This window comes from Microtus pennsylvanicus, chromosome 14 (assembly GCF_037038515.1).
Source record: "Microtus pennsylvanicus isolate mMicPen1 chromosome 14, mMicPen1.hap1, whole genome shotgun sequence".
Classification (NCBI taxonomy): domain Eukaryota; kingdom Metazoa; phylum Chordata; class Mammalia; order Rodentia; family Cricetidae; genus Microtus; species Microtus pennsylvanicus.
The window spans coordinates 45,069,228-45,097,021 of record NC_134592.1 but is presented as its reverse complement, the minus strand read 5'-3'; the positions used below and the strand labels follow the sequence as shown (position 1 = coordinate 45,097,021).

Below are 27,794 nucleotides of genomic sequence, written 5' to 3'. Positions count from 1 at the left end.
CCTTATATCAGTCACTCCTTGGTGTCCCCTCCTCGCCTGGGAACCCCTGGAGGGGTCCTGCTGCGTCGGTCCTGCCCGGTGCTGCGGCTTCAGAAAACGAAAGAGAGAGGCTATCGAGGGAGTCAGGTTGGCCTTCCCTCCCTTGCAGTGGGGCCTTGGCGTGGTGCAGAGCAGAGCCTGCCTTGATTTCCCCAGTCACCTCCTTATCGAACCTGCTGGAGCACAGCGACAGTGGCAGCGGATGGATCTAAGAATTCTTGAAAGAAGGTAGCGCGCCACCGGCCAGACAGCCTCAATACTCTGTCAGCCCTTTCATCCCTTATGCTAGGCGCTGAGGTGCGTGTGTACTGGAGACAGGACTTCAGCAGAGAAAATGTCTGCGAAACCCTGGCCAGCCCTGGCCAAGGAACGATGCAAATCTACACTGAGCTCAGGAAGAAGCTGGGACTGGGCATGCAGGGCGTGGCGGTCGCCTGGCAAAGGGAGTACGGTATAATGAGGTCTGGGGAGGGACTAACGGTGGCCTGGGACCCTCCCAGAAATCATGTACAAATGCCAATTCTTGTTCTTGAATTTTGTCTTCTCGATAGCTTTGCCTTTCCCAGAATGCCATACAAATGGGAGCATACACTGCACACAGAATGCATCGGAGACCCACACAGATCTGGCACTCATCATCAGTGTCTTCCTTTTTATTGGTGGGTAGCGTTCTGGTGTATGAATGTGCCGGTATTTGTTTATTCACGCCTGGTTGAAACTGTTTCCAGTTTGGGGTGATTATGAATGAAGTCACTATAGATGCCATGCATAGCCCTTTCTATGAACGTATATTATTATTATTATTATTATTATTATTATTATTATTATTATTATTTTGGTTTTTCAAGACAGGGTTTCTCTGTGGTTTTGGAGCCTGTCCTGGAACTAGCTCTTGTATCTCGAAGTCACAGAGATCCACCTGCCACTGCCTCCCAAGTGCTGGGATTAAAGGAGTGTGCCACCACCGCCCGGCATGAACGTATATTATTTTGCTTGGGGGAAACACTTAGGAGAGGACTGCTGGGGTGCACATCAAGTTTATTTCTTGTAAGTAACCACCACAATGTTTTCATCTCTGGCGGTTCCATTTTGCCTTCCCACCAGCAATGTTTCCAGTGTCGGAATCCACGTCTCTGACTTTAGTCACTGAAATAGGTGGTTCATGATTTTTCATGGTTTAAATATGAATCTGACTCTTATTTGCCCTCTGCAAGAGCAGCAAGTGCTTTTAACTGCTGAGCCTGCTCTCCGGCCCATTGGTAGACATTCTTGTTTTGAGATACATTGGCCTGTAGTTTTCTTTAGCTAGTGAAGTTGATTTGCAAATGATTTGGAAAATGTTTTCTGTTCTCATATATTCAAGAGATAATTACTTTTGATCAATACCACGAGTTCCTTAAATGTGTGATAAAATTTAGCAGTAATTCCATATAGGCCTGGAGTTTTCCTTGTTGAAATAGTTGTTAACTATGAATTCTATTTAAGAAATTAGAGGACTATTAAAGACATCCTATTTCTTCTTGAGAGAGTTTTGCTTGTTTCTTTTGTTCAAAGAATTTGTCTACATCACCTATATGAAGAGTTTATCAGGTTTGGTTGTTCAGCGTTTATCACATTGCACTGTTGTCTGGAGATCTGTAGTAAAGTTCTCTTTCAAGTTTTTTGTTGTTTGTTGGATTCCGGGTCTCACTGAGGCACCCGGACTAACCTTGAAATTTGTGACCCTCCTGCTTCAGTCTCAGAGTGCTAAGATTTTACGGGCTTGTGCCATCATGCCAAGCTTTGTTTCAATCTTGATACTGGCAAATCTCTGATCAGTTTAGTTTAATGATTTTCTTGGTCTTTTAAAAGAACTAGTTTCCCTTGCCAGGCAGTGATGGTGCATGCCTTTAATCCCAGCACTCAGAAGGCAGAGGCAGGCAGATCTCTATGAGTTCAAGGCCAGCCTGGTCTACAGGCTAGTTCCAGGACAGCTAGAATTGTGACACAGAGAAACCCTGCCTCAAAAAAAACAAAACAAAACAAAGAAAAACAACAATAAAAATTAGCTTTCCCTCCACTTTGTTGAGATTTTCTTATTGTTTTCTGTATTTTAATAATTGATTTTATATCTTTAATTTTTCTGCTATGTTTTGCTTTGCGTTTAGCTTTTTTAAAGATGGAAGCTTAGATCATAATTTTTAGGTATTTCTTTCATTTAAATATGACTTTAATGCCACTCCCAGACCATTATGAAGGCATCACGGAAATCTTAACATGTTGTATTTTTATTTTGTTTTTGTTAAAAATATTTTCCAATTTTCTTTGTGAGTTCATATTTGGCCCAAGGATTGTTTTTGTGTATGTTGTTTAATTTCCAATGATTTAAGAATTTTCCAAATACCTTTCTGTAATCGATTTCCAGTTTAATTCCATTGTTTTCAGAGAACTGGCTATGTATAATTTAAATCATTTGAAATATGTTATATTTGGTTTTATGACCCATAATATGGCTTGGGTTGGTAAACATTTATTTTTGACAATTAAGAAAATACTTTGAACTCGGGAGGCAGAGGTAGTCGGATCTCTGTGAGTTCGAGACCAGCTTGGTCTACAAGAGCTAGTTCCAGGACAGGCTCCAAAGCCACAGAGAAACCCTGTCTCGAAAAACCAAAAAAAAAAAAGAAAATAAAAGAAAAGAAAATACTTTGAAATGAAGTGAGGATGTCGATGTGAATTTTTTTCCAGAGCTACCTCACCCAAGGTTCATATCAGGTTAAATAAAGTTTGTTTGGAAAATTAACTTTACGGACTCCACAAGGTTCAGTGCCCACGGATTGTGGAACAGGGCCAGGCCCAGTGGTAGTTAGAGCATGGCCCAGTAGGCCAGCTGCTTGGGCCTAAGCAGGCAGTGAACCAGAAAGCCAGCGTGACTTCCAGCTGTGAGTTGTTTGGAGAGAACCTGGAGCAAAATATTCCAGAACAACTTTGAAAGGGAGACAAGCGGTTCCTGTCGCCACAGGAGAGGATGCTGGGGATAGACTGCCAAGCAAAGGTTCTTTCAGCCGGCACGTGAAGAACTGGCTTTGATAGCAAAGTGTAGTAACTGGGATGGTGCTCTCAGGAAGCTGAGAGATGGCCTGGCACACGGGGTTTCTCCATTAACTGCGAAGACAGTGAAACCCTGTAGTTTGCCCTTTGCAGTGGTCCCTTCTTTGCAGGGCTGCACCGGACAGCATACAGAGAATGGGGAATTTTGGTCATTTAAGGGAATAATAAACATCACACAGTAACAGGAAGAGCATGGGGTTTGGAAGCACAGCAGAACTGCTACCTTCTTCCCTGTGTCTGAGCCCAGGCATGGCGATTACTGTTGCCTGGACAACAGCATCAACCATGTACAACAGCTGATGAACACGGACTTCAGGACAGGTGCTGTGCTAAGCATATTTTTGCACATGCGCTTTACATCAGCCTTGTGTAAGCATGTGATAGACAACATTGCCCCGAGGATTCAGAGGAGAAATAAGAGTCAGAGAGGATGGCTGAGTCAGGAGACACAGCTCGCAGGCTGTGGAGTCAATGTTAGAATGCTGCCAGTTTGACTCCAGAATCTTCCTTCCTTTTGCTGACAGTACCGGTGCATAGGGGTGGATATTAGGAGTTTTCACCTGGCCTCCGTATTCTTATCATGTGTGATATAGCACAACCCTCCTTCCTTTGTTATCTCATGTCTTTATTTTTTCCTTTACAGTTTATATATCCCAAACTAAATCTTTCAGGCAATATAAAAATTAAAATGTGGTTACATTCTGTTTTTCAAGTGAATGATTATAATGAATAGAGGTTAAAAAAATGTTTCCCATTTCCCTTATATAATTGAACATCCTATGTACTATAGATGAAAAAAATTGTCCCAAGAAACCATATACATCCATATCCAAGCAATTTGTTATAGGTTAAAAAAGTGTAAGCAATCGAGGTATTTTTCTCAATCAGTTCTTTTACTGGCAGACTGAATTTTCTGATTTCAAAGAAAGGGTCAATCACTTTATTAATTACCTCAAAAGGTGATCTTTTGAGGAATCTTAAAAGAATCACAAATCTAAACTTTTATATATGAAATACAATTAGTCAGTCTACTTTAAATCCTCTGGGAGCACACCCATTTGTCAACTGTTCTTTATATCAGGGAGCTGAGGACAGAAATGGACACAAGAATTCATCATGTCTCTGATCACCGACCAATCCTAGCAGAAAGGTGTGTCAGCTGATAATAATTGGGCTGCTCTGTTCTTGTTCCTTGACCTCAATGAGTCCCTCACTCAACTATGTGTCTTTTTAAACTTTAGATTTTTTTCCTTAGGGTTTTCACCCCAAACTATTAACCAGAATAGTTTAATCTAACCTTAAGTCATTTTTAAAACTTTGTTTCAGTATTGATGCACACCGAAGTCTGTGAACACATCTCTCAACATGAAGATTAAAAGAACTTGAGCTAACTTAGCTTCTGGGACTCAGTTGGTTTTCTTAATCACTAACCTAAGCCACCGTCTATACAGTTCCACAGGAGAAACTAGCTGTGTGACATTTTCTTGTTCTTATTTTCTGTCCTCTGCAGCGCCTGGGTTTTCACGGGTGGGGGCGACACTTTAAACAGTACAGCTTAAGAGGAAATGATCTTCATAATAATCCACAGGAAAAATGCCTGGTAGCATGGGCTATTTCTAGGAGATCATCACACTACATTACAGGCAGTGGGGGTCTCCCCACGCCCATTCACACCACGCCAGAGGACAGCAGCAGCAACAGACGTTCTGAAGCCAAAGCCCTTGGGGCCTTGCCTATGTGAGATTCAGAGCTTTGTCTCAGGGCTGGCTGACCTCCTGGACTTCAGTGACCACCTGCTGCTCCCCTGACGTGACCACCGGCAGACCTTTTCATTGCTTAAAAAATATTTATTTTTATGTGTGTGTTTTGCCGGCATATAAGTATGTACACCATGTGTGTGCCTGGTGCCCATGGAGAGCAGATAAAGGCATTTAATCCCCTGGGACTGGAGTTATGAATGTTTGTGAGTCACATAGTGGGGGCTGGGAATTGAACCTGGGTTCTCTGTGAGAGCAGCAAGTGGTGTCTGAAAAAGTCTTAAAATCAGACTACTAACTACCTACTACCTAACTAAAAATACCTACACTGTGTGGGGAGCAGAGGAAGCCCTGAGTGAGTGAAGTCCTGAGGGAATGTGTGTTGTTGACATGAGCCAGTCATGTCAAGGACCATAGCCTCAGACCGATGTGAAAATGGCAAAAGCTTCTTCCCACTAGGATAAGACTTGGAGTCAAATGACCAAGCCTTCCCTTCTGGTCCATGTGTGGATGTGGACATGTGCAAAATGTTCACCATAGCTTTCTAACCCCCCCTCCTCCATCCCGGTGTTTATGGCTTGAAGACCGCTTCCTTATAAAGATGACTCCCACTGACATTGGCTAAACCTGTCTCCTTGATCAGGCTGAGTACCATAAACCCCGCCTCCTTGTTTATATATATGTAACAACCCTGCCTCCTTGTCCAATTGTATGCAGTAACCCTGTCTCGCTAGCTATGTAACACTACATAATACACACTGAGCTTCTGGGGGGCAGCAGCTTCTTCATCCAGGAGCCCAGAGCACTGAAACTCAGTTCATGTGTCTGTCTGTCTTTTCTTTATTCCCTTACTTTCCCACTCAGGTCCATTCCAGGGGCTGTGCTGGATCTGGCAATAATACATGTAAGTCAATGTATAAATATACATAGATAGTTTAAGTGAAACTTTCCCAATTGAGCTGGCAAGGCTCATCTAACAAAAGCCCAACACTAGGAAAGAGAAGCCTACTTTTGTGTTGTTGCTCAGGATTGTACGAGAGATTACCAAACATTACAGGCTATTGCTATCACCTTTGGCTGCCCCCAGAGGTGGAAGGTAAGTGCCTATTGTTGAGGACATCGTGCACTTTGAACACAGTGCCCAGAGTAACTGAGCTGAATCTGACTTGAAAGTCACCTCCCTCAGGTCTAAGTTTCATGTACTAGAAGGGGCCATGCAAGCTACCAAAGGAGGGAGGCAACCAACAGTCCTATCCAGTTATGATTCCTATGAACCACATCAATGCCCAGAATGGTACAATAACACCAAGGGCCCAGTAGTGGCACACATACCTTGGCAGCACCCAAGAACTCTCTAATTGGACTTAAATCAGACTGCTCAAAATGACTGCTAAATAAGAGGGAAATTATGCCTGGTACTGGAAACCTACACAACTATCCAGGTCTAGTGAAATCATAGATCTTGGAGAAGAACCTACAACTGCCACTTTGATAAAGCAGCATAAACTTAACTGCATCCTGAATATCTATCCTTATATCCTTATAGATGCGTATTCTCATCTTTCATCAAGGAAACTTCTCTTTGCAATGGCCAAAGACCATTAAGCAAAACCACAACCAATCAAAATGAAGAGTTGTGGAATCCAGTCCTACCAGACACATCTACAACACAGTTTTTGCAGCTAAGGCTCAGGGATCTTTTTGGAAAAGGGATGTGTTGACTGAGATTTCAGTCCCACCCGGTCCTGCAGCCGTTCAGTCCCAAAGAAACACACAGAGGTCTACATTAATTATAAACTGGTTGACCTATTAGCTCAGCCTTCTTATTAACTAATTCTTACATCTTAACCCATAATTCTTGTCTATGTTAGCCACATGGCTTGCTACCTTTATCAGTGAGGTGTTCTCATCTTGCTTCCTCTGTATCTGGGTGATGACTGCAGACTGAGTTTTCCTCTTCCCAGAATTCTCCTGTTCTCATCGTCACGCTTTTACTTCCTGCTTGGTTGCTCCACCTCTACTCTCTGCCTAGCTACTGGTCAATCAGCATTTTATTAAAATACAAGTTACAAATCTTTACAAAGTGCAAGACCGTTGTCCCACAGCAGTGGTGGGGCTCAGAAAGATTGCAGAGCCAGGGGAACAGGAAGCTTGCTATGAGACTGTGTCTCCTAGAAATGTCAAAGAAACTACATAAATTGAGTCTTACCAACTTGGCTGCCTAAACAGGACCTGAAACATCAGTAAACATGCTAAAATCAAAGGGGAAAGGCTCATAAGGCCTCAGTCCTGGACAAAGAACTACAGGCAGTCAAGGAATGCTCAGAGGACGAGAAATAGTCTTCCCCAGGGAGAGCACACAGTGCAAAAGCTGGACCCCAGAGTGTTATCTGCAACCCCAGTTGGAGTGAGGCAGGGAGACAGGCAGATTCCCCTGAGATTCCAGTACTGGCCAGCCAGGCAAGCTAAAATTAAGAGCTCCTTGACTAGTGAAAGAACCTGTCTCAAAAAATAAGGTCGTGAATGAGAAAGACACCAGATGCCAATCCCCATGCTCATGTACATATGCACACACCACACACATACATAAATATAGGCTGAGTAACTCTGTTGATACTCTCCATAACGGATTGATATTTTATTAATTTAAAGATATATATTAAGAGTATTAAGCCAGGCGGTGGTGGTGCTTGCCTTTAATCTCAGCACGTGGGAGATAGAGGCAGATGGATCTCTGTGAGTTCAAGAACAACTTAGTAGACAGAATGAGTTTCAGGACAGCCAGAACTGTTACAAAGAGAAACCCTGTCTCTAAAAACTGGCAGAGGGGGAGAAAGATAAAGAGTATTAGTGGTAGTAGAATATCTCTGATTCAAGAAGACAATACAAAGAAGCAGAAAGCTGAGAAGATTGGCGTTAGACATTGCCATGAAGCTCACTTGTATCTTCACAAAAGATATTGTTGATGGGAAAGTTTGGAAAGCAATTGTGTCTGCATTTGGCCCCTTTAACATTCCAATGTTACAGGTCTTAGGAAGTAAACCCTCAAGGTCAGGTGACAGTTATTACTTGCCAGATGACATCGTTCCCTTCACACTGTTCTAGGTGGCCTGCTAGCCCCTCTTTGGGAATCCTATTTATAAAGTGGTTTCCACAAGGCAATCAGAGAAGTCAAATGTTGCCTCAGGAGGTATTGTCATTAACGCTTTGTGGTCCATGTTAGTCCAATTAGTTGTGTTGTTCTATTGGGGACTAGAACTGTCTAGAATCCATTCCTATGGGGTCCAGTAGGAAGAGAATGAATGGGAAGGAGAGAAACTCCTTAATTGTGGAAGCTGCCTCCAGCCAGGGTTTCTTTCTACTCTCCCATAGCCAGCCGTATTTCCCCCCTCCAGGTCTGCTCCTTCTCCATGGACCCTCACTCCAGACTGCAGAAGCTGCCATCAGCTGGGGTGTCAGCGCCAATGTGGGGCTCTCAGAGGCCCGAGGCCGAGGCAATCTCCATCTTCACCATTCTGCATCGCCAGCTTGATGGATGGATACGGCTTCCAGCCACTTCCTGTTTTCCCACTGCTGCCCCGTGTTTTCCTGCAGCTGCTCCCTGTGTGTCCCCCGCAATCGTTACCTGTTGCTCTCCCAGTGGCCACTGTGCTTTTCTGCAGTTGCTGTTACCCCACAGTTGTAACTGCTATCAGGCAGCTGCTACCTGTATTAGCTTCGTGTCCTTTTCGCCAGCTCTTTCATTGTGTAACAATTCTCTGTATTAGTACCCTCCTGGTAAAATATCTAGCAATTTCTGCTTTTTTGTCTAGACTGAGTGATGTTTAGCTCAACCCATGTAGAAAATGTATCCATTTGACTCCGTCATTACAGAACACTGGTGGGCATTTGCACTTTACATTTTACAGTGGCTTCTAAACCCAAATAAATTTTTTTCCAAGTTATATCTATGAACAAGTTACTTCCTGACAGTCACAGTGGTTATTCTACTGTAGCATATAATCTCCTAAACATGCATTTCCCGACACCACATGCCAGGAATTTAGCTCCCAGGCAGCTAAGTGTTCTTGAGAAAGAATGTGACACATAGGTTCTAGCAGCTTCAGCGAGGAGTACACAGCTCATGGGATCCTAGGCTTCAGGGACCGTATCTATCCATTTTGAGTTTTCAGAGCCTATGGACTGGGAAATAATTGTGCTCTAAAAGGTTTGACCATCAGTGCTTGGTAGGAACACCTAACGTGGCAACTGTGGCATATTCTGACGGATGTGAGTCTATTTACCATTTACTCTACTGTCTTTAAGTCATCGTTAAGACAATCACAGAGAAGTAGATAATCCAGACAGATCTGAGAAACATAGCTAGGACAAACATCATGAATCCCAAATTGTGTCGCTTTCCAGAGTTTGCTACGCATTACACTTGCTGCAGTTGCTGGGCATTTGGGGTTGATTTAGCGAGGTGCCTCTGCCACCCGTGGTGAGCATTTGCCGTGAAAGTGTCCCTCAGTGGTGGTTGAGGCTTCTTAGGCTATCTGTTGACAGCATCAGTGCAGAACCTATCCCTCCTCCTGCTCTGTGTATGTATCCCGTAGGATGGTCCTTGCAGATGCTGTCTTCTCCAGTCAAGAGATAACATGCTTTGTATTAACTCCTAACGGGTAAGGTGCCATTCCCTCAGTTATCCGCACTCTCTAAAGAGGCCTTAGCCCGTGGAACTTGGTTAGGATGAGGTCACACCCTTCTGTGTGAACAATCTGGCTGCTGGCATCAGGAAGGAATGATGATGTTCTACTAGAGAAAGGTGCACAATGCCAGGTACTGTTGGGCTTTTTACATAAGGGTCTCATTTCTCATGTAGTTTTGCTAACTATGGTGATTTCCAGTTCCACATACTTTCAGAAAAATGACATTTCAGTCTTGTGACCAAATAGATCTTTATTGTATGCATACTACACTTACCTGTTCATATGACAGACAGGGGCTGAAGCTGTACCTTGGTTCTTGTCAATAGTGACACAATGAACATGGATATTCATGGATATTCACATCAACTCTGTGGTAAGCTGATTCTTTTCTGTGTATACCCAGAGGCGATACAGCTGGACAACTTCAGTATTCTGAGGAAGCTCCACACTGACTTCTGGAGAGTTGCACTCTATTCCCATGAGCAGGACACAAGGGTTTTTCCTGCAGACCTCTATAGGTTCTCTCCAGCACTGGTTTTCATGACAGTCACATCGATCACAGAAGGCATGGAATCTCAAGGTAGTTCTCTCTCCCCAAGATTTGTGTATGTTTTGCCTGCATGCACGTACATGTACCACCTGAGTGCCTATTGGATCCCATGGAACTGGGGTTACTGATGCTTGTGAGGCCCCATGTGGGTGCTGGGAATTAAACCCAGGTTCTCTGCAAGAGCAACAAGCATTCTTAACGACTGAGCCATCCCTCCAGCCCTCAAGGTAGTTTTGATTTGCCTTTCTCTGATAGACTGTGTTCATGTATTTGTATTCATTTCCTGTTAAGTCCCGTCCAATTTGTCCCCTTACTGACAGGATGCATTTTCTTGGCATTCGCGTTATGCACATGTCTAGATACTAATCCACTAGAGGTATAGCTGGCAAAGGTTTTCTTTCACTGTATGCTTTCTTCATTGCTTCCTCTGGGTGTGCAGAAGCTTAATTTAAGTCCACTTTCCAATTCCATTATTTCTTGTGCTCCTAGAATCATTTTCATAACGCCTTCTCTTCTGCCTGTATTAAAGCATATTCCGTTTTCCTTAGCAGTTTCAAAGATTCAGGTGTTGGTCCATTTTGAACATTTTTATAGGGCAAGATAAGAGTCTAGTTTTATTCTGCAGGTGTATGTCCTGATTTCTTAGTGGCATCTGTTGAAGAGGCTGCTGTTTCTCCAACCTATGCTTTTGGTACCAAAGCAAAAGAGCAGGTGACTGTAGCTGGGTGTGGCCAGTTCTACTAGAAATCTGAAGGCACTACTTCTGCTGACATTTGAAGACATCTCAGTTTGTATTCCTTCCTATGTTACCAACCCCCTTTTTTTTCTTTCATGACAATGCCCTTGAAATTAATATTTGGTACTTTTATTTCTCTTTTATTAGTTTCAGGCTTCGTGTGTTTTGGTTATATTCAGTCTCCCTAATATTCATTACATTCATTCTCTGTCTGGATCTCATGTACATACCATGGTGTTTAACTTCACCACTTACACTCTTTGACCTAGAATCTAATGCTCTTCAATACTGAGAACATTTCTTGAAGCATCATTGTTTTTTTCTGGGACAGAATCTCACTACATACAGACAGGGCTGGCCAGAGCACTCATGATCTCCCTTGGCTTCCTGAGTGCTGGATTATATACCATCATGTCTGGTGAACTATGCAATTGATGTTTCGTTCTTTACTTTTTGTAAAAAAACTCTGAAATAGGATGTTGGGTCTTCTGAGCCATTCATTTTCTGAGCTTCTCATTAAAAACCTTTTTTTTCAAATTAAAATATAATTACATCATTTCAGCTTCACTTTAATTTTCTTAACCGTTATTTCTTCCATATTTACATTTATTTGTCTATTTATTTTTTGAGAAAATTCCTAATTTTATATTCTAAATCTTCAACTTGAACTTTTTCTTTCCAAAAGTTCTTCCTGAAGGGTCTGCTTGTATTGGTTATGACACCACCTTCCGATGTTTCTACTGCCCTACTGGCTGCTCATTTCTTCACAGCACAGGACAGACAACTGCCTGCTCGGCACAGGACAGCTTCCATTTTTACTGTAGTGTTCTCGAGTTGCACAGCTCATTAGCAGTAGGTTCTTACATCTCCTCTTGTGTCTCTCCTCCTGCAGTTAGTTGCCTCCCACATCCTCTTAGGATGGCTGTAGGGGACCAGTGAGAAAAAAGGATGCTGTCTTTGGTTTTTCCTGACCCTGAAGGTTGTCCTCCTGCCATCTGTTGCACGCAGCATTTCTCAGAGGACCCATTTACATATTACATATTCTATTTAAATGTTATGGTGTGTGGGTGTGCATGGATGTGGAGGTCAGATGACAACACTGTAGAGTCAGCTTCACATAGCTGGGCGGTGGGGATGAAAATTAGGTAGGAATCAGGTTTACGTGGCAAGTGCCCCTACCCAGTGAGCATCCTGCTGGCCCTGACCCACTAGGTGCGTTGTCAAAGAACAAATCCTTTACAGTTTGCTTGTGTAACATTTTATTACTTGTACATTGCATAGTGAGAAGAGCAGAGTCGGGAGACTCTTCGTCTGGCTCAAGAACTAACCAGGATGAAGTGGTTAAGTTGCTTAACTTGGTTAAACTCTTATTTCCTCATTGGAAAAATGGAGATGATAACATGTACTTTATAAAACTGCTAACGATGAGATAGGTACATTGTTTTCCTGTCAAGTATCTGGTCAGACTATTTCTACAGCTTGCTACTACTACCCCCTGTTCATCACCTCAATGCTAACTGTTCTTATAAATGCATTAAGATAGCTGGTACCAAAAGAACACATCAATTCTGGATACTAAGAGTTGCAAAAGAAAAACAAACTAAAAAATGGCCCTATCCTTTAATTTTAGTATAATGGCTTTTTAAAAAATATAAAACCAACATCATTTATCTATACTATCCCATCAGAAATTGCAATTTCACTTAAAGTTTTTTTTTCTTAACCCTACTCACAATGAACACCTATGTATGTGAAAACCCAAGATTACACGTGCAGTTACTCTGCAGTTTCCCCATTGGCATAATGTAAGTAAAATACATAATATGGGCAGTTAAATACTTTTCTCCCAAACATTAGGGATCAGGATATATATGAAGATTAATTTCTTGTGCATTATCCCTAATGTAAAAAAATCACAGGTATATTATACTGCTTGTCAAAAATACGGTAGTCACACCAGACATTACACATCCTGCCAAGGCTTTTAGTCCACCGTCGGCACTTCTGCATGAGCCCTTACAACCATCGGCAGTGGAAATCACACACTTCCTCTAAGGCAGCCCTGCATGAGACTGTGTCATGAAACACTTCGTTAGACGAAACCACATGTGCTGAACACCACACACTGCCTGTGACTCCTGAAGAACGAACGGCTATGTAAAGGTGAACAGGACTTTCACACATTATAAAAAAATTCAGCTGCTCTGCAACCTTCCTTTGCTAAAAGTTAGAAACATTACACCACTCCAGCAAGAGATTAATAAATAAGGATTAAATATTCTATCTTACAAAAACATACAGAACGGCCAATGTCAAAGTAAAAGGCTTGTTCGACAACTTCTTATCAAATTATGTTCACTAAGAAGGAGTAAGACCTGGTATAAAAGGGCAGAATGCTCACTAACCTCTCTCTGAAAAAACAATCACAGGAGTTATTTAAAAACCATGGCACCTTGTTACAAACATTGTGTTTTTAAAAGGACTGTGTTTCCTGGAACTAGAGGACTATTTGTCTCATAGCTTTTATTAAGCAAACTTGATATAACCACCACACAGTGGCAAGAGATTGACTAGCTGTTTCCAGCTACAGAAAATACTGAATCCTATCCTAATGTACAGAAGGCAAGTCACACTGCAGTCTGTATTGAGTTCCCTTAGCACGCGCTTGCTTCAGTGGAGCACACTCATCTTCTTGTCACTTGGAATCCTCTCAGTTGCTTAGTAACTATTTTCATGCCCAGCCAAGATGTAGAGATTGCTGTGTGCTGTGGGGTTTTCTGTTGGTCTGCTTTCCAAAACAACCACCCTGAAACAAAATCAAGAAGAAGTCTAAGTGCTGAAAACAGGTTTCGGTGTTCACAGTGTCAAACCAGTATCTCACCAGCTTGCTTGCCATAAAATTACATAAAGTTCACAGAAATACAGCCAAAAGTCCTCACCATATTTTATAGCTTCAAACACAACTGAGTAACGATTGTTTTAGACACAAACTATTAAACAGTCAGATATAGTCTCACCTTATTTCAACTGAACTCCAATGTGCTCACTCAGACAAGCTCACAACAGGCGTGACAATGCCTTAGGCAATTATACCAACAGAAAGAAGGGCTAGAGAATAAAGAGGACCCCAAGAGGCCATCTGAACTGCTCAGGGAGGGTCTCTGAAAACAAACTGTTTAAAACAAAGAATGGAAGTCAGGCACAGGTGGCGCACACCTTTAATCCCAGCACTCGGGAGGCAGAGGCAGGCGGATCTCTGTGAGTTTGAGGCCAGCCTGATCTACAAGAGCTAGTTCCAGGACAGGCTCCAAAGCTACAGAAAAACTTTGTCTCACAAAAATAAAACAAAACCAACAACAACAAAAACTCTAAACCAAACCAAAAAAAAAAAATCACAAAACAAAATAAAATAAGAAGAAGAAAAAAGAATGGAGTGACAACCACCTATCCCTTTTCCCTGGAGTACAGGCAGGCAAAGAAAGAAAACAACAACACCAACAACAACACCAAGAGCCATCCCATCCCATAGCATTTGAATTGTGAGGAGAGGGTTTAAGAATAAAATAAGGACCGGGTGGTGGCGGCGCACGCCTTTAATTCCAGCACTCAGGAGGCAGAGGCAGGCGGATCTCTGTGAGTTTCAGTTTGTGAGTTTGAGAACAGCCTGGTCTACAGAATGAGTCCCAGTGCAGGATCCAAGGCTACACACAGAAACCCTGTCTCGAAAAACAAAACAACAACAACAACAAAAACAAACAAAACCACACAGAGAAGGGAGTCTAGAGGGCAATGGAGGGGACAGTAACACATACTGGATATTTTTGTAGCAGGTGAATTTTAAACACATGACTTTTTGACAGCAGTAACAAGAGATTGTGCACTGTGGAAATGTAGAGGAACACAAAGTCACCAATCTGCCAGGGTTACCCACTACTACTAAGGAAGTAGGCGCAGGGGCTTGCTGAGGAGCCCGGTTACCTAAGCTTCTTTCTTAGGAACTACATGACGGAAGTGAAAGAATCAATTCCTGTAAATTTTCCTCTGACCTCCACAAGAGTGTTATAGTGCACACAGGGCACGTGTCCACATGGCCACACTAAAATATTAAAAAAAAAGAAAAGAAAATATAAAAACTTAAAAGATAGTTAAGGAGTGAAGGGAAGGAGCGAGAAGCATCGGGTGTGAGGTGTCACCCTCTGCCAGCAGAATTCTCAGAATAATTACGACCCACCCTGCATTGGCCAGGCCTTCCAGGAAGCCCTGCTGCCTTCTACTTTCTGGGCACATCACTTCCTGGGCAGCTGTGCCTGTGCCTTACCTTTCTTTCAGTAAGGTAGACATCATTTTTTAAAATTTCCTTTTCTCCTCCTAACCCCTTCAAAACCTTTAGAGACATTAACTCCTTACAATTAATACTGCCCTCCAGACCCGAGTTGAGCATTTTATGACATAAAACTCACATCAGGAGGCGTACATAATACTTGATAGAGAGCAACACATCATGAGGACACGAGGGAACTAAAGGGATGTGAGATCGTGTCATGGTTTCAGGGGTGTGAGCACTCTTATTACACGTTTTGTCTTGGCTGAATATAACTCTCTCTTAAACACAACCCTTTTCCTGAAAAGCCTGTGAAACCAACAGACTAAATATGATTCACTCTCTCAATACAAAAATCTAAGTTGATGAGCCCTCTAAGAATTTCGACCGGAACTCAACACAGGCTGCAGTGTGAACAGAGTGTGAACAATGCTACTTCCACATAATTAAATCACTACAACCGATCGTTACCTGTCTGATCCCAATAAGCGGAAAACTCTCGTCTCATCTGAAATTTCCTGGGTGACCTATGGCAGAAAATACCCGTCAGTAACATTGTAGCCTTGACAATGCTTACAGTCCTGTAGCAGTCACTTAGACATAGCAATGAAAGAGAAGGAACAATATAGCTCCCCAAATCAAACATGTCTCGGTAAGCTAGTTTCTGACCGCCCATGAGTAGAAACGGCCCCATGTTCACAGAGCACCTAGTCTCTCCCAGCTGCTTCCCTCAGGAACTCTGTGGGATTTGCTTCTGAGTGTTCCATTAGGCATAAGGTCATCGAAGTCTTACTTTACAGTGAGGTGCTATGGGGGCACCCTGCTATTCATTCCCAAGGGCCAGGCTGCCACCTGTGTTAGATGACCGACCCATCCTGCGGTTTGCAAAGGCTGCATCACTAAGCACGAGCACTCCCCAAGGAACCAGAGAGTGGGTGTGACCTTTATCCAGGAAGGGCAGCCTTAGTGTCAACGACTCACTTTCTCCTCTAAAGCAGCCGCTCTAAGGTGAACTCTACCAAGCCTTGGTGCTCCTATTGGCCGAGCCCTGCTGTGCAGTGGATGCCCACCTGTATGAACATGCTTTCGATGCACTCCCTCTTCCTGTGTTTCTCACCACATCACTTGCTTTCTAGAATCTATTTCTAGGTAAACCACCTCTACTTGGTTGCTATCTTGGGTTGGCCCTTGGAGGGACTCAAACTACGTGACTATGATTAGTGTACAACAGTCTACTAACAGGAGTTTGTAGTCTATCTGGAAAGACAGATTGAACAAGTTTGGAGCTATATACTCTAGGGAGCTAATTTTCACAGTATGAGGCTGAAGTGGTGTGGGACAATTCTGTATTCTGTCAATTATGTTTTAAATAAACTCTGATTGGTCAGTAGCCAGGCAGGAAGTATAGGCGGGACAACCAGACAGGAAGCAGAGGTGGGTCAGTGAGAACAGAATTCTGGGAAGAAGGAAGCCCATTCCTCTGCAGTCCTGTCCAGACACTGAAGAAGCAGGATGTGACCTGCCCTGCTGAAAAAGGTACTGAGCCATATGGCTAACATATACTAGAATAATGGGCCAATATAAGTTATAAGAGCTAATATGAAGCCTGAGCTAATGGGCCAATCTTATGAAGACCTCTGTGTGATTTTCTTTGGGACTTGCCAGCTGTGGGAACTGGGCAGGACAGAAACCCCAACAAGCAGGCCCCTCACGTTACACTGAAGTACTCTAATTACTGTGGAATGTTACTTTATGGCAGAGGCTTCCATCGAAGGACGAGAGCCCCAGCAGGGAGACAGAGGTGCAGAGCAGAGCTCAACTGAGACAAATGCATTACAAGGGGCAGCAGCACAGCTGGGCGTGAGAGTTCGCAGAGAGCGCAGTCCCAGACTGTGAGAGGCCCTGGGTCCGAGTTCGCAAAGATGGGAACGACACAATGAAAACGGCATTTAAGAACAGTCAGCACTGCTGGGCGTGGTGGCATGCTGTCAGTACACACGCGTTCTAGGGAAAGCTTGTCTCGAAAAAGCACACCCGGTGACATTCAGTGACATGGGTCAGTAAATAACCAGCACATCCAAAGACCACCGGTTTATACCACCTTTTCTTGGAAGCAAAACTATTTATTTACATAGTTAAATATTATATAAATACGGGGAGAGATGAACTAAACTCTAATACAGAAGATTCCATGCTTCAGGTAGCGTCACAGATTCATGAGCCTTTAGCATAGAAAACTCACAGAGCTGGGAAACGCTCCCATCAGAGTGGAATTCCTCCCTTGGGGTGGAAGCCAGCCCCATCTCCTGCAGCTAGGCATCCTAAAAGTGACACTGAAGCCTTAGATCCATGCTGTGTCACTTAACCCGTCACGTGGCATGCAGAGTGCCTACTTTCTGAGCTTTAAATGTGCTAATATCTGTGAACTGCCTGGAACATAATACGTCTTATACAAAATTTATAACATTATTTATAACAACAGCGTCTTCGACATTTTGGAGTTCCCTGTGGCTACTGGGTATTTAACAGCAAAATCTAAAAGTGAACCTATGAGAGGGGAGAATGCAGGCTTGCATTTGGCCACTTCATGCACTAAAGGCACTAAATGAGGCAGTGTGACTCAGAGAGGAAATGCCTAGAATGGACATCTCACCATTAAAAATCCTGTGTGGGAGTCGTAGAGGTAACCCGAGAACACTCACCTCATCTGACTTGAAGCTTTTACCCTGCATCCCATGTTTCCAGAAAGCCAGCACACTGTCTTGAAGGCACACTGAAAAAGACGAGTGGAAAGTGAGAAGGAAGCACAGAGCTCCACACTACAGATTCTCCTCAACTGCTTTTTTAAGAAAAAGATTTATTTTCAGGCTGGAGAGATGGCTCAGTGGTTAAGAGCACTCACTGGCTGCTCTCCCAGAGGTCCTGAGTTCAATTCCCAACGCCCACATGGCAGCTCACAGCTGTCTATAACTTCCGTTCCAGGGGATCTGATGCCTTCACACAGACATACCAGTAGGCAAAAAAACACCAATGTACATAAAATAAAGATAAATAAATAAAAAAGATTTATTTTTATTACTTTTAATTACATGTATGCGTGCACATGTATGGTGTATGCATGTTTCTGCAAGTGCCTGAAGAGACTAGTGGCAAAGGAGCTCCCTGGAGCTGGAGCTACAAGTGGTTCTGTATACACGGATGCTGGGATCAAACCCTGTTTGCAGTCTGTGCTCTTAAACACTGAACCATCTTTCTGACCCCTCCCTAGCTCTTTTTAATAAATGATAACATAAGGCTTTTCAAGCGCTCAGGGCAAAATTCCACTGTCTAGACTATTACTGCTCAACATTTTTTGTGAATAAGTCGTGTCTAAATTTAAGTAATTTACTGAGCCGGTTAAGCAGCGCTCAGAGACGTACGTCACAGGCATTCTTCCAACACGGGCTGACTTCTGATAAGCTGGGCATTGGCATACTAATTTCTCTTCCATATGGTATATCTTCTATGTTAAGTTATCAAAACAATAAAGACATGCAGTTAAGCTTTGGATTTAAAGGAAGTTATTCAAGCAGCTATCAAGCAAGAAGTTTATGTTCTTATTTTTCATTTTATAAAATTAAAAAATAAACATGCTTCTTAACCCAGAATCTAATCACACATTGAATATTATGATCTCAGTCAATTGCTAAATAAATATCTTAGTATTTTTACTGGCTATTCTAATGAATAGAATTAGAAAAACACAAACATTAATAATAAACATAATGGTAAAAAAAGACAGAAAATTACTACTGTCTTTTTCTTTTCTTTTTTCTGGTACTAGTGAGCATATCCAGGGTTAGTGTATGCCAGAGAGGCTTGGATTTCTTATTAGAGTAATAAGGACATGGTTACTGTAAGAATGTCTGGGACATAATTCAACTTAATAAAAACAGAAGTATTTGATGATGACAGATCACATGTGTTTCACTAGTTGTGAAACTGAAGTTACTTGTCTTATTTTGAGATATGATTTAAAAGGATTTAAAGAGATGATTTCAGGATCCTTGTAACCATTTCTAGATTTATTTGAATGAGGTGATGGCAATCTAGGAGAGAACTTTTGTATCACAATTAAAATTTTCCAAATACTGTGACACATATGGTATCAGATGAAGAGGACCTGGGACTGGGCTGGACTCCTGCTTGAGAACATTCTGTGCTAGGAGCTGACACGCCGTACCTAGTGCATACCGGAGTAAGGAGGAATCAAGCTTCCACAGTCCCTTCAGTCTGGCCTATATTTCCATCACAAGCAAGGTATATCTTTATGAGCTGACCCACGAAAGCACAACAGTTTATTTTTGTACTAGGATAGTGCCAGGGTCCTCGTGAGCTTTACTACTGAGCTATGTCCTGTGCCCCTTACCCTCTAGCAAATTCTAGTTTAATGAGAAACTCAGGTCAGAATCTTCTTTTGGGGAGCAGGGTGTTCCAGACAGGGTTTTTCTATGTAACAGTTCTGGCTGTCCTGGAACTAGCTCTTGTAGATCAATGTCTGGCCTTGAACTTATAGAGAGCCACCTGCCTCTGCCTCCTTAGTGCTGGGATTAAAGGCATATGCCACGACCAACTGGCTATTTTTTTTAAACAAACCTAGAATGTTTCTAACTAGTTAAAAACAATTTTAAAAGCCATATACAGGTAATTATATGATGTGTGTGTGTCCTTTTCTTTAACGGGAGAATCATACAATCGTCTAAAATATTTGGATTCTATTTCCCTTTGGGAAAATGCTGACACACCAGCAAAAAAGATGGAAGTGGAATTATAATTATTTGTTGTTTGAGACAGGGTCTCACTCTGCAGTTTGGCTTGGAACTAGACCACGTTAGCCTCAAACTCAGAGATCTGCCTGTTTCTTCCCTAAGTGCTGAGGCTTAAAAGTGTGCACCACTGCACACAAACCTATAATGCTTAAAAAATAATCATAAAATTAATGAGCATGCTGAAGTAAAATACTAATAAGGAAACAAATTAAAATGACACATTCCTTTCTATAACCTCAGGGAACTTATTGTTTATTTATAATTTATTTCAAGATTTATTTTTATTCCACATATATGATGTTTTGCTTGCATTCATGTACGTATGCCACATGTATGTGTATTTGTTGGATACCCAGGCACTGGTGTTATGGATGGTTGTGAACTATCATATGAGTGCAGAGAATCGAACCTCGGTCCTCTGCAGAAGTAACAAGTGCTCCTAAGTGCAGAGCCATCTCTCCAGCCCTGAGATTTACTTATTTTATGTGTCTGGGTGCTTTGCCTGCATGCATGCCTGTGTATCATCACGTGTATTCAGGGCCTGTAGAAGAAACGGGAACCTGAACCCCTGAAACTGAAGTTATAGATGGGTGTGAGCTGCTATGTGGTCCCTAGAATTGAACCCAGGTCCTCTGGAAGCTCTTCAGGGCTGTCAGCCTTGGAGGCATCACTTCAGCCCCAAAGTTACTATTTTTTATAGAAACAGATCTAAAACAGTAACCGTCAACACACAGAACTAGACAACAGTGACAAAGAATTACAGGGGACCTAAAGAATGGTCCCTTCACACAAGCGCCTTCCTGACTCGGAAAGAGTTGGGAAAGCATAATTCACTTGGCACAACCATGGTAATGAGCATATTTAAAAATCAACACCCAGGAAACAAGGGCACAGGCAAGACCAGTGCCGTCCACTATGGTAGCAACCAGTATTTTTATTTATGTAAGAAGTCATATCAAAAGGGACCATGATCAGAGTGAATTAATTATATGTATGAAATTGACAGAATAAAAATCAAAATGAAATTAGTTGAACATTTAGAAAGTACACTGTGGCACTCGCCACATGGACTAGTGCACACAATAACAGTGTTTCTGTCAGCTCAACCTACGAGACAGGCACTGGTCTACACAACTCTCAGGAGAGAACAAGCAAAGTCCCCAGATATCCGAGCCAGTAACAGAAAGGGACTTACCTACAGATTCAATGCGGAAGTCGAAACTCAGCTCAGAGGCCAGCTTCTTACTTGACTTTAGTTTTCCTTGCAAATTTACAATTTTTACAAATTCTTAAAAGAAATTTAAAAAAAAGTTAAGACCAGAAATGAAAGTTTTCTAAAATAAATGTAATGTATTTTGTATGGGTATCAAATAATATTCTTAATAAAGTTAAAGATTTACTTTGATTGGGATATACCTAGTGAAAAATAGGAATTAATGTTTTAAAAGATACACAATTACAGAGATGTTTATTTAGTGAGTGGGATTTTTGCTAATTTTAAAATTAAATAGACATACTGAACATCAATATCTTCATTTTTAAAAAGTGGCTACTTTAATGCTCAAATATTTAGTGATGAGTTGTAATGTTTTTCCTTCACAAATCCCACAGTATCTGCCAAGTAGTAATTGCAGCAATTCCCGCGTGCCACAGAGCTCCAGGTCTGCCAGGGCACACTGGGCCAGTGGCAGCACCGCCAAGGGCGGGGAGCTCTGGATGGCAGCATGCAGATACAGCCTCTTCGGCTCCTGTCCTCCGTCCTGTCCCTGATCTCTTCACATTAGCTCAAGCAGACTTGGAAAGCACCCTTTGCTTCTCAACTGTCCATTCCCACGATTTGAGATTACAAGCCTGTCTCCACTGCTGTCTGCAAAAACCAACTGACAGGTCACAGAGCTGGGAAGACAGTTCCCAAGACCACTTCTTTAACAACAGAAACTGGTTTAGTCTGGAAGCAGAGTTAAAATGTGTGACACCACGATAAGCTCTAAGCACGAGATCTTCCCTGGATCACTCACAAATGTGCGGGGCTCAGCACGAAAGCCTCGGCCCTCTTAGTTCTTGTTATGCTTATTCGGTTGATGACAAATTTGTATCTATTAGGATAAAAACTGATGCAATTTCCTTCCAGGCAACTTTATAACACTCTTATTTTACTAGTGTTCAGAGTCAAGTCCCTAACCAAAGGACAGCGAGTGAAGCCCTGCATGCTTGGATGAGCTTGCACACACAGGTAGTTCAGCCACTAAGAGCAAGCTAAAAATATACTAGTTATAATAAATACAGCCATGATAAAACATAATCCCAAGACTGTGTACAGTTCATCCTGCAGTACCTACTGCATAAAGATGAGTTTTAAGAACCAGAGTGCCTTCATCAGCAAAATCAGAGGAACACTGCTGCTAAGCTGCTTGTTTCCCACCTCCCCTGCTTATGCGAGGCCACACTTCCGCTACTAACACCTCTCCTGCATCAGTCAGGGTCAGCAGGTGGAGCGTCAAAGGCCTGAGTACATTAGAACTGACAAGCCTCCAAAAGTTCATGGGAAGTGATCTGTGATCCCAGTCTACTGTAACCTTCTACTCGTTCACTACAGTGAGAGGGAAGAGTTTCTACAGCAATCTCCTAAGATGTGGGAGAGCGCTAATGTCCCCACGTGAGCCGAGTGGAAGGACGGCACCGACGGGGCAGAACTGAGTCTGTGGCTGTGGTGACTTTAGCTGCTTTGTCAGTACAGTCAGGCCACTTAGAGAGGAAGAGCTGGAATGGCTGACAATTTCATTAAAGGGGCTGCTTTATGAAGTAGTGCACTCAAACTTTAAAATAATACTCACTGTCTAAACACACCAGAACAGTATCTCTCTCCAACTGTGTCACATGAATGGAATCCAGCTGTTGGCTGCCTGAGAGGGGAAATGTTACAGTTAACACCATGTTTCAGTAACCAGGGCTTAGAAAACAGCAGTCTGACCCTCGCTATGATTCGTTCTTTGAAATATGGTGCAAAATGCATTTTGTCAGGTTATCTTTAGAAAAAAAAAGGCTGAATACCAGTTTAGGAGAACAAATATCAGCTCTAACCTGGATAAAAGGAACTAAAGAATGCAGTATTGCTTGATTACAAATTTGTTCTGGAAAGGTGGGCTACAGTGACGATGGCGATGAGGGCGAATATGGGGAAGGGGAGGAAAATGCGCATTGGTTAGCTTTGTTCTGCACTTAGGAGAGATGGAATCGGTCAGGTCCAAACTGCCCCACACCTCAAAAGGCAATCACAGGAAACATGCCCCCAACTGCAGAGGCCAATAGGCTGGACAGGGAAAGGCGAGGTACAGGGGCAAGTGGCTTACTTCTTTACCCCACAGGAAACTATGGCTTGGTCCACACGGGGGTGCTCACGGTTCAGGGCTACATGCCATCAGGCTGTTTGAAACCGACTATGATGGTAGTTCTACTCTGGGTAACTACAGCCAGTGGCTGCACCCAAAAGGCCTTGCTGTGAAACCAGGCCATCTCTGGGTGATCCTGATTTTCCTTTGTAACACACAGGATCAAACACAGTCCTGGTGCAGGCTAGTGACATTATGTCCCAGTCTTATTTGAAAGTGACAGTAAGGTGGGATGTTAAACTTTCCTAGTTGGCATGCTTAATGAATTCTCAGAACTCACTCAGTCTGCAAATTATCAAAGGCCAAGGTGCACCAAATGCAATGCTGTAACAGACGCCCTCTCAGTGTAGTGAGGGCTGTGACAGAGTCCTCTGAGTGTAGTGAGGGCTGTGACAGAGTCCTCTCAGTGTAGTGAGGGCTGTGACAGAGTCCTCTAGTGTAGTGAGGGCTGTGACAGAGTCCTCTAGTGTAGTGAGGGCTGTGACAGAGTCCTCTAGTGTAGTGAGGGCTGTGACAGAGTCCTCTCACTGTAGTGAGGGCTGTGACAGAGTCCTCTGAGTGTAGTGAGGGCTGTGACAGAGTCCTCTAGTGTAGTGAGGGCTGTGACAGAGTCCTCTAGTGTAGTGAGGGCTGTGACAGAGTCCTCTGAGTGTAGTGAGGGCTGTGACAGAGTCCTCTAGTGTAGTGAGAGCTGTGACAGAGTCCTCTCACTGTAGTGAGGGCTGTGACAGAGTCCTCTGAGTGTAGTGAGGGCTGTGACAGAGTCCTCTAGTGTAGTGAGGGCTGTGACAGAGTCCTCTCACTGTAGTGAGGGCTGTGACAGAGTCCTCTAGTGTAGTGAGGGCTGTGACAGAGTCCTCTAGTGTAGTGAGGGCTGTGACAGAGTCCTCTCACTGTAGTGAGGGCTGTGACAGAGTCCTCTAGTGTAGTGAGGGCTGTGACAGAGTCCTCTAGTGTAGTGAGGGCTGTGACAGAGTCCTCTAGTGTAGTGAGGGCTGTGACAGAGTCCTCTAGTGTAGTGAGGGCTGTGACAGAGTCCTCTAGTGTAGTGAGAGCTGTGACAGAGTCCTCTGAGTGTAGTGAGGGCTGTGACAGAGTCCTCTAGTGTAGTGAGGGCTGTGACAGAGTCCTCTCACTGTAGTGAGGGCTGTGACAGAGTCCTCTGAGTGTAGTGAGGGCTGTGACAGAGTCCTCTCACTGTAGTGAGGGCTGTGACAGAGTCCTCTGAGTGTAGTGAGGGCTGTGACAGAGTCCTCTAGTGTAGTGAGAGCTGTGACAGAGTCCTCTAGTGTAGTGAGGGCTGTGACAGAGTCCTCTAGTGTAGTGAGGGCTGTGACAGAGTCCTCTAGTGTAGTGAGGGCTGTGACAGAGTCCTCTAGTGTAGTGAGGGCTGTGACAGAGTCCTCTCACTGTAGTGAGGGCTGTGACAGAGTCCTCTGAGTGTAGTGAGGGCTGTGACAGAGTCCTCTCACTGTAGTGAGGGCTGTGACAGAGTCCTCTCACTGTAGTGAGGGCTGTGACAGAGTCCTCTGAGTGTAGTGAGGGCTGTGACAGAGTCCTCTAGTGTAGTGAGGGCTGTGACAGAGTCCTCTAGTGTAGTGAGGGCTGTGACAGAGTCCTCTAGTGTAGTGAGGGCTGTGACAGAGTCCTCTAGTGTAGTGAGGGCTGTGACAGAGTCCTCTAGTGTAGTGAGGGCTGTGACAGAGTCCTCTCACTGTAGTGAGGGCTGTGACAGAGTCCTCTGAGTGTAGTGAGGGCTGTGACAGAGTCCTCTAGTGTAGTGAGGGCTGTGACAGAGTCCTCTAGTGTAGTGAGGGCTGTGACAGAGTCCTCTAGTGTAGTGAGAGCTGTGACAGAGTCCTCTCACTGTAGTGAGGGCTGTGACAGAGTCCTCTAGTGTAGTGAGGGCTGTGACAGAGTCCTCTCACTGTAGTGAGGGCTGTGACAGAGTCCTCTAGTGTAGTGAGGGCTGTGACAGAGTCCTCTGAGTGTAGTGAGGGCTGTGACAGAGTCCTCTAGTGTAGTGAGAGCTGTGACAGAGTCCTCTAGTGTAGTGAGGGCTGTGACAGAGTCCTCTAGTGTAGTGAGAGCTGTGACAGAGTCCTCTAGTGTAGTGAGGGCTGTGACAGAGTCCTCTGAGTGTAGTGAGGGCTGTGACAGAGTCCTCTCACTGTAGTGAGGGCTGTGACAGAGTCCTCTCACTGTAGTGAGGGCTGTGACAGAGTCCTCTGAGTGTAGTGAGGGCTGTGACAGAGTCCTCTAGTGTAGTGAGGGCTGTGACAGAGTCCTCTAGTGTAGTGAGGGCTGTGACAGAGTCCTCTAGTGTAGTGAGGGCTGTGACAGAGTCCTCTAGTGTAGTGAGGGCTGTGACAGAGTCCTCTAGTGTAGTGAGGGCTGTGACAGAGTCCTCTAGTGTAGTGAGGGCTGTGACAGAGCCCTCTCAGTGTAGTGAGGGCTGTGACAGAGTCCTCTCACTGTAGTGAGGGCTGTGACAGAGTCCTCTGAGTGTAGTGAGGGCTGTGACAGAGTCCTCTAGTGTAGTGAGGGCTGTGACAGAGTCCTCTAGTGTAGTGAGGGCTGTGACAGAGTCCTCTAGTGTAGTGAGAGCTGTGACAGAGTCCTCTCACTGTAGTGAGGGCTGTGACAGAGTCCTCTAGTGTAGTGAGGGCTGTGACAGAGTCCTCTCACTGTAGTGAGGGCTGTGACAGAGTCCTCTAGTGTAGTGAGGGCTGTGACAGAGTCCTCTCAGTGTAGTGAGGGCTGTGACAGAGTCCTCTAGTGTAGTGAGGGCTGTGACAGAGTCCTCTGAGTGTAGTGAGGGCTGTGACAGAGTCCTCTCACTGTAGTGAGGGCTGTGACAGAGTCCTCTAGTGTAGTGAGGGCTGTGACAGAGTCCTCTGAGTGTAGTGAGGGCTGTGACAGAGTCCTCTGAGTGTAGTGAGGGCTGTGACAGAGTCCTCTGAGTGTAGTGAGAGCTGTGACAGAGTCCTCTAGTGTAGTGAGGGCTGTGACAGAGTCCTCTAGTGTAGTGAGGGCTGTGACAGAGTCCTCTGAGTGTAGTGAGGGCTGTGACAGAGTCCTCTAGTGTAGTGAGAGCTGTGACAGAGTCCTCTAGTGTAGTGAGGGCTGTGACAGAGTCCTCTAGTGTAGTGAGGGCTGTGACAGAGTCCTCTAGTGTAGTGAGAGCTGTGACAGAGTCCTCTAGTGTAGTGAGGGCTGTGACAGAGTCCTCTAGTGTAGTGAGGGCTGTGACAGAGTCCTCTAGTGTAGTGAGAGCTGTGACAGAGTCCTCTAGTGTAGTGAGGGCTGTGACAGAGTCCTCTAGTGTAGTGAGGGCTGTGACAGAGTCCTCTCACTGTAGTGAGGGCTGTGACAGAGTCCTCTAGTGTAGTGAGGGCTGTGACAGAGTCCTCTAGTGTAGTGAGGGCTGTGACAGAGTCCTCTAGTGTAGTGAGGGCTGTGACAGAGTCCTCTAGTGTAGTGAGGGCTGTGACAGAGTCCTCTAGTGTAGTGAGGGCTGTGACAGAGTCCTCTAGTGTAGTGAGGGCTGTGACAGAGTCCTCTAGTGTAGTGAGGGCTGTGACAGAGTCCTCTAGTGTAGTGAGGGCTGTGACAGAGTCCTCTAGTGTAGTGAGGGCTGTGACAGAGTCCTCTAGTGTAGTGAGGGCTGTGACAGAGTCCTCTAGTGTAGTGAGGGCTGTGTCAGAGTCCTCTAGTGTAGTGAGGGCTGTGTCAGAGTCCTCTAGTGTAGTGAGGGCTGTGACAGAGTCCTCTAGTGTAGTGAGGGCTGTGACAGAGTCCTCTAGTGTAGTGAGGGCTGTGACAGAGTCCTCTAGTGTAGTGAGGGCTGTGACAGAGTCCTCTAGTGTAGTGAGGGCTGTGACAGAGTCCTCTAGTGTAGTGAGGGCTGTGACAGAGTCCTCTGAGTGTAGTGAGGGCTGTGACAGAGTCCTCTAGTGTAGTGAGAGCTGTGACAGAGTCCTCTAGTGTAGTGAGGGCTGTGACAGAGTCCTCTAGTGTAGTGAGGGCTGTGACAGAGTCCTCTGAGTGTAGTGAGGGCTGTGACAGAGTCCTCTAGTGTAGTGAGAGCTGTGACAGAGTCCTCTAGTGTAGTGAGGGCTGTGACAGAGTCCTCTGAGTGTAGTGAGGGCTGTGACAGAGTCCTCTAGTGTAGTGAGGGCTGTGACAGAGTCCTCTAGTGTAGTGAGGGCTGTGACAGAGTCCTCTAGTGTAGTGAGGGCTGTGACAGAGTCCTCTAGTGTAGTGAGGGCTGTGACAGAGTCCTCTCAGTGTAGTGAGGGCTGTGACAGAGTCCTCTAGTGTAGTGAGGGCTGTGACAGAGTCCTCTCACTGTAGTGAGGGCTGTGACAGAGTCCTCTCAGTGTAGTGAGGGCTGTGACAGAGTCCTCTAGTGTA

At 44.2% G+C, this 27,794-nt stretch overlaps 2 protein-coding genes and 1 long non-coding RNA gene across 3 annotated transcripts in view; 1 reads left to right on the top strand and 2 right to left on the bottom strand.

Moving 5' to 3' along the window:
* Window positions 1-603, bottom strand: part of Cdkl1 (cyclin dependent kinase like 1) — a 43,805-nt gene extending 43,202 nt beyond the window's left edge. Inside the window, exon 1 of the mRNA XM_075948355.1 lies at window positions 2-603. The gene's annotated coding sequence lies outside the window, so the exon portion shown is untranslated. The remainder of the gene's footprint in view (window position 1) is intronic.
* On the top strand, window positions 466-8,816 carry LOC142835142 (uncharacterized). The gene is made up of 3 exons (XR_012907752.1): window positions 466-698; window positions 5,751-5,790; window positions 8,282-8,816. It is a non-coding gene; the product is annotated as an uncharacterized LOC142835142 (long non-coding RNA).
* A 3,286-nt stretch (window positions 8,817-12,102) lies between these two features.
* Map4k5 (mitogen-activated protein kinase kinase kinase kinase 5) overlaps window positions 12,103-27,794 on the bottom strand; it is a 96,652-nt gene continuing 80,960 nt past the window's right edge. Inside the window, exons 27-31 of the mRNA XM_075947528.1 lie at window positions 22,824-22,892; window positions 21,185-21,277; window positions 17,884-17,954; window positions 15,653-15,708; window positions 12,103-13,666 (exon numbers count right to left, since the gene is read on the bottom strand). Of these exons, the coding sequence (XP_075803643.1) occupies window positions 13,579-13,666; window positions 15,653-15,708; window positions 17,884-17,954; window positions 21,185-21,277; window positions 22,824-22,892 (377 nt within the window). The 3' untranslated portion in view covers window positions 12,103-13,578. The remainder of the gene's footprint in view (window positions 13,667-15,652; window positions 15,709-17,883; window positions 17,955-21,184; window positions 21,278-22,823; window positions 22,893-27,794) is intronic.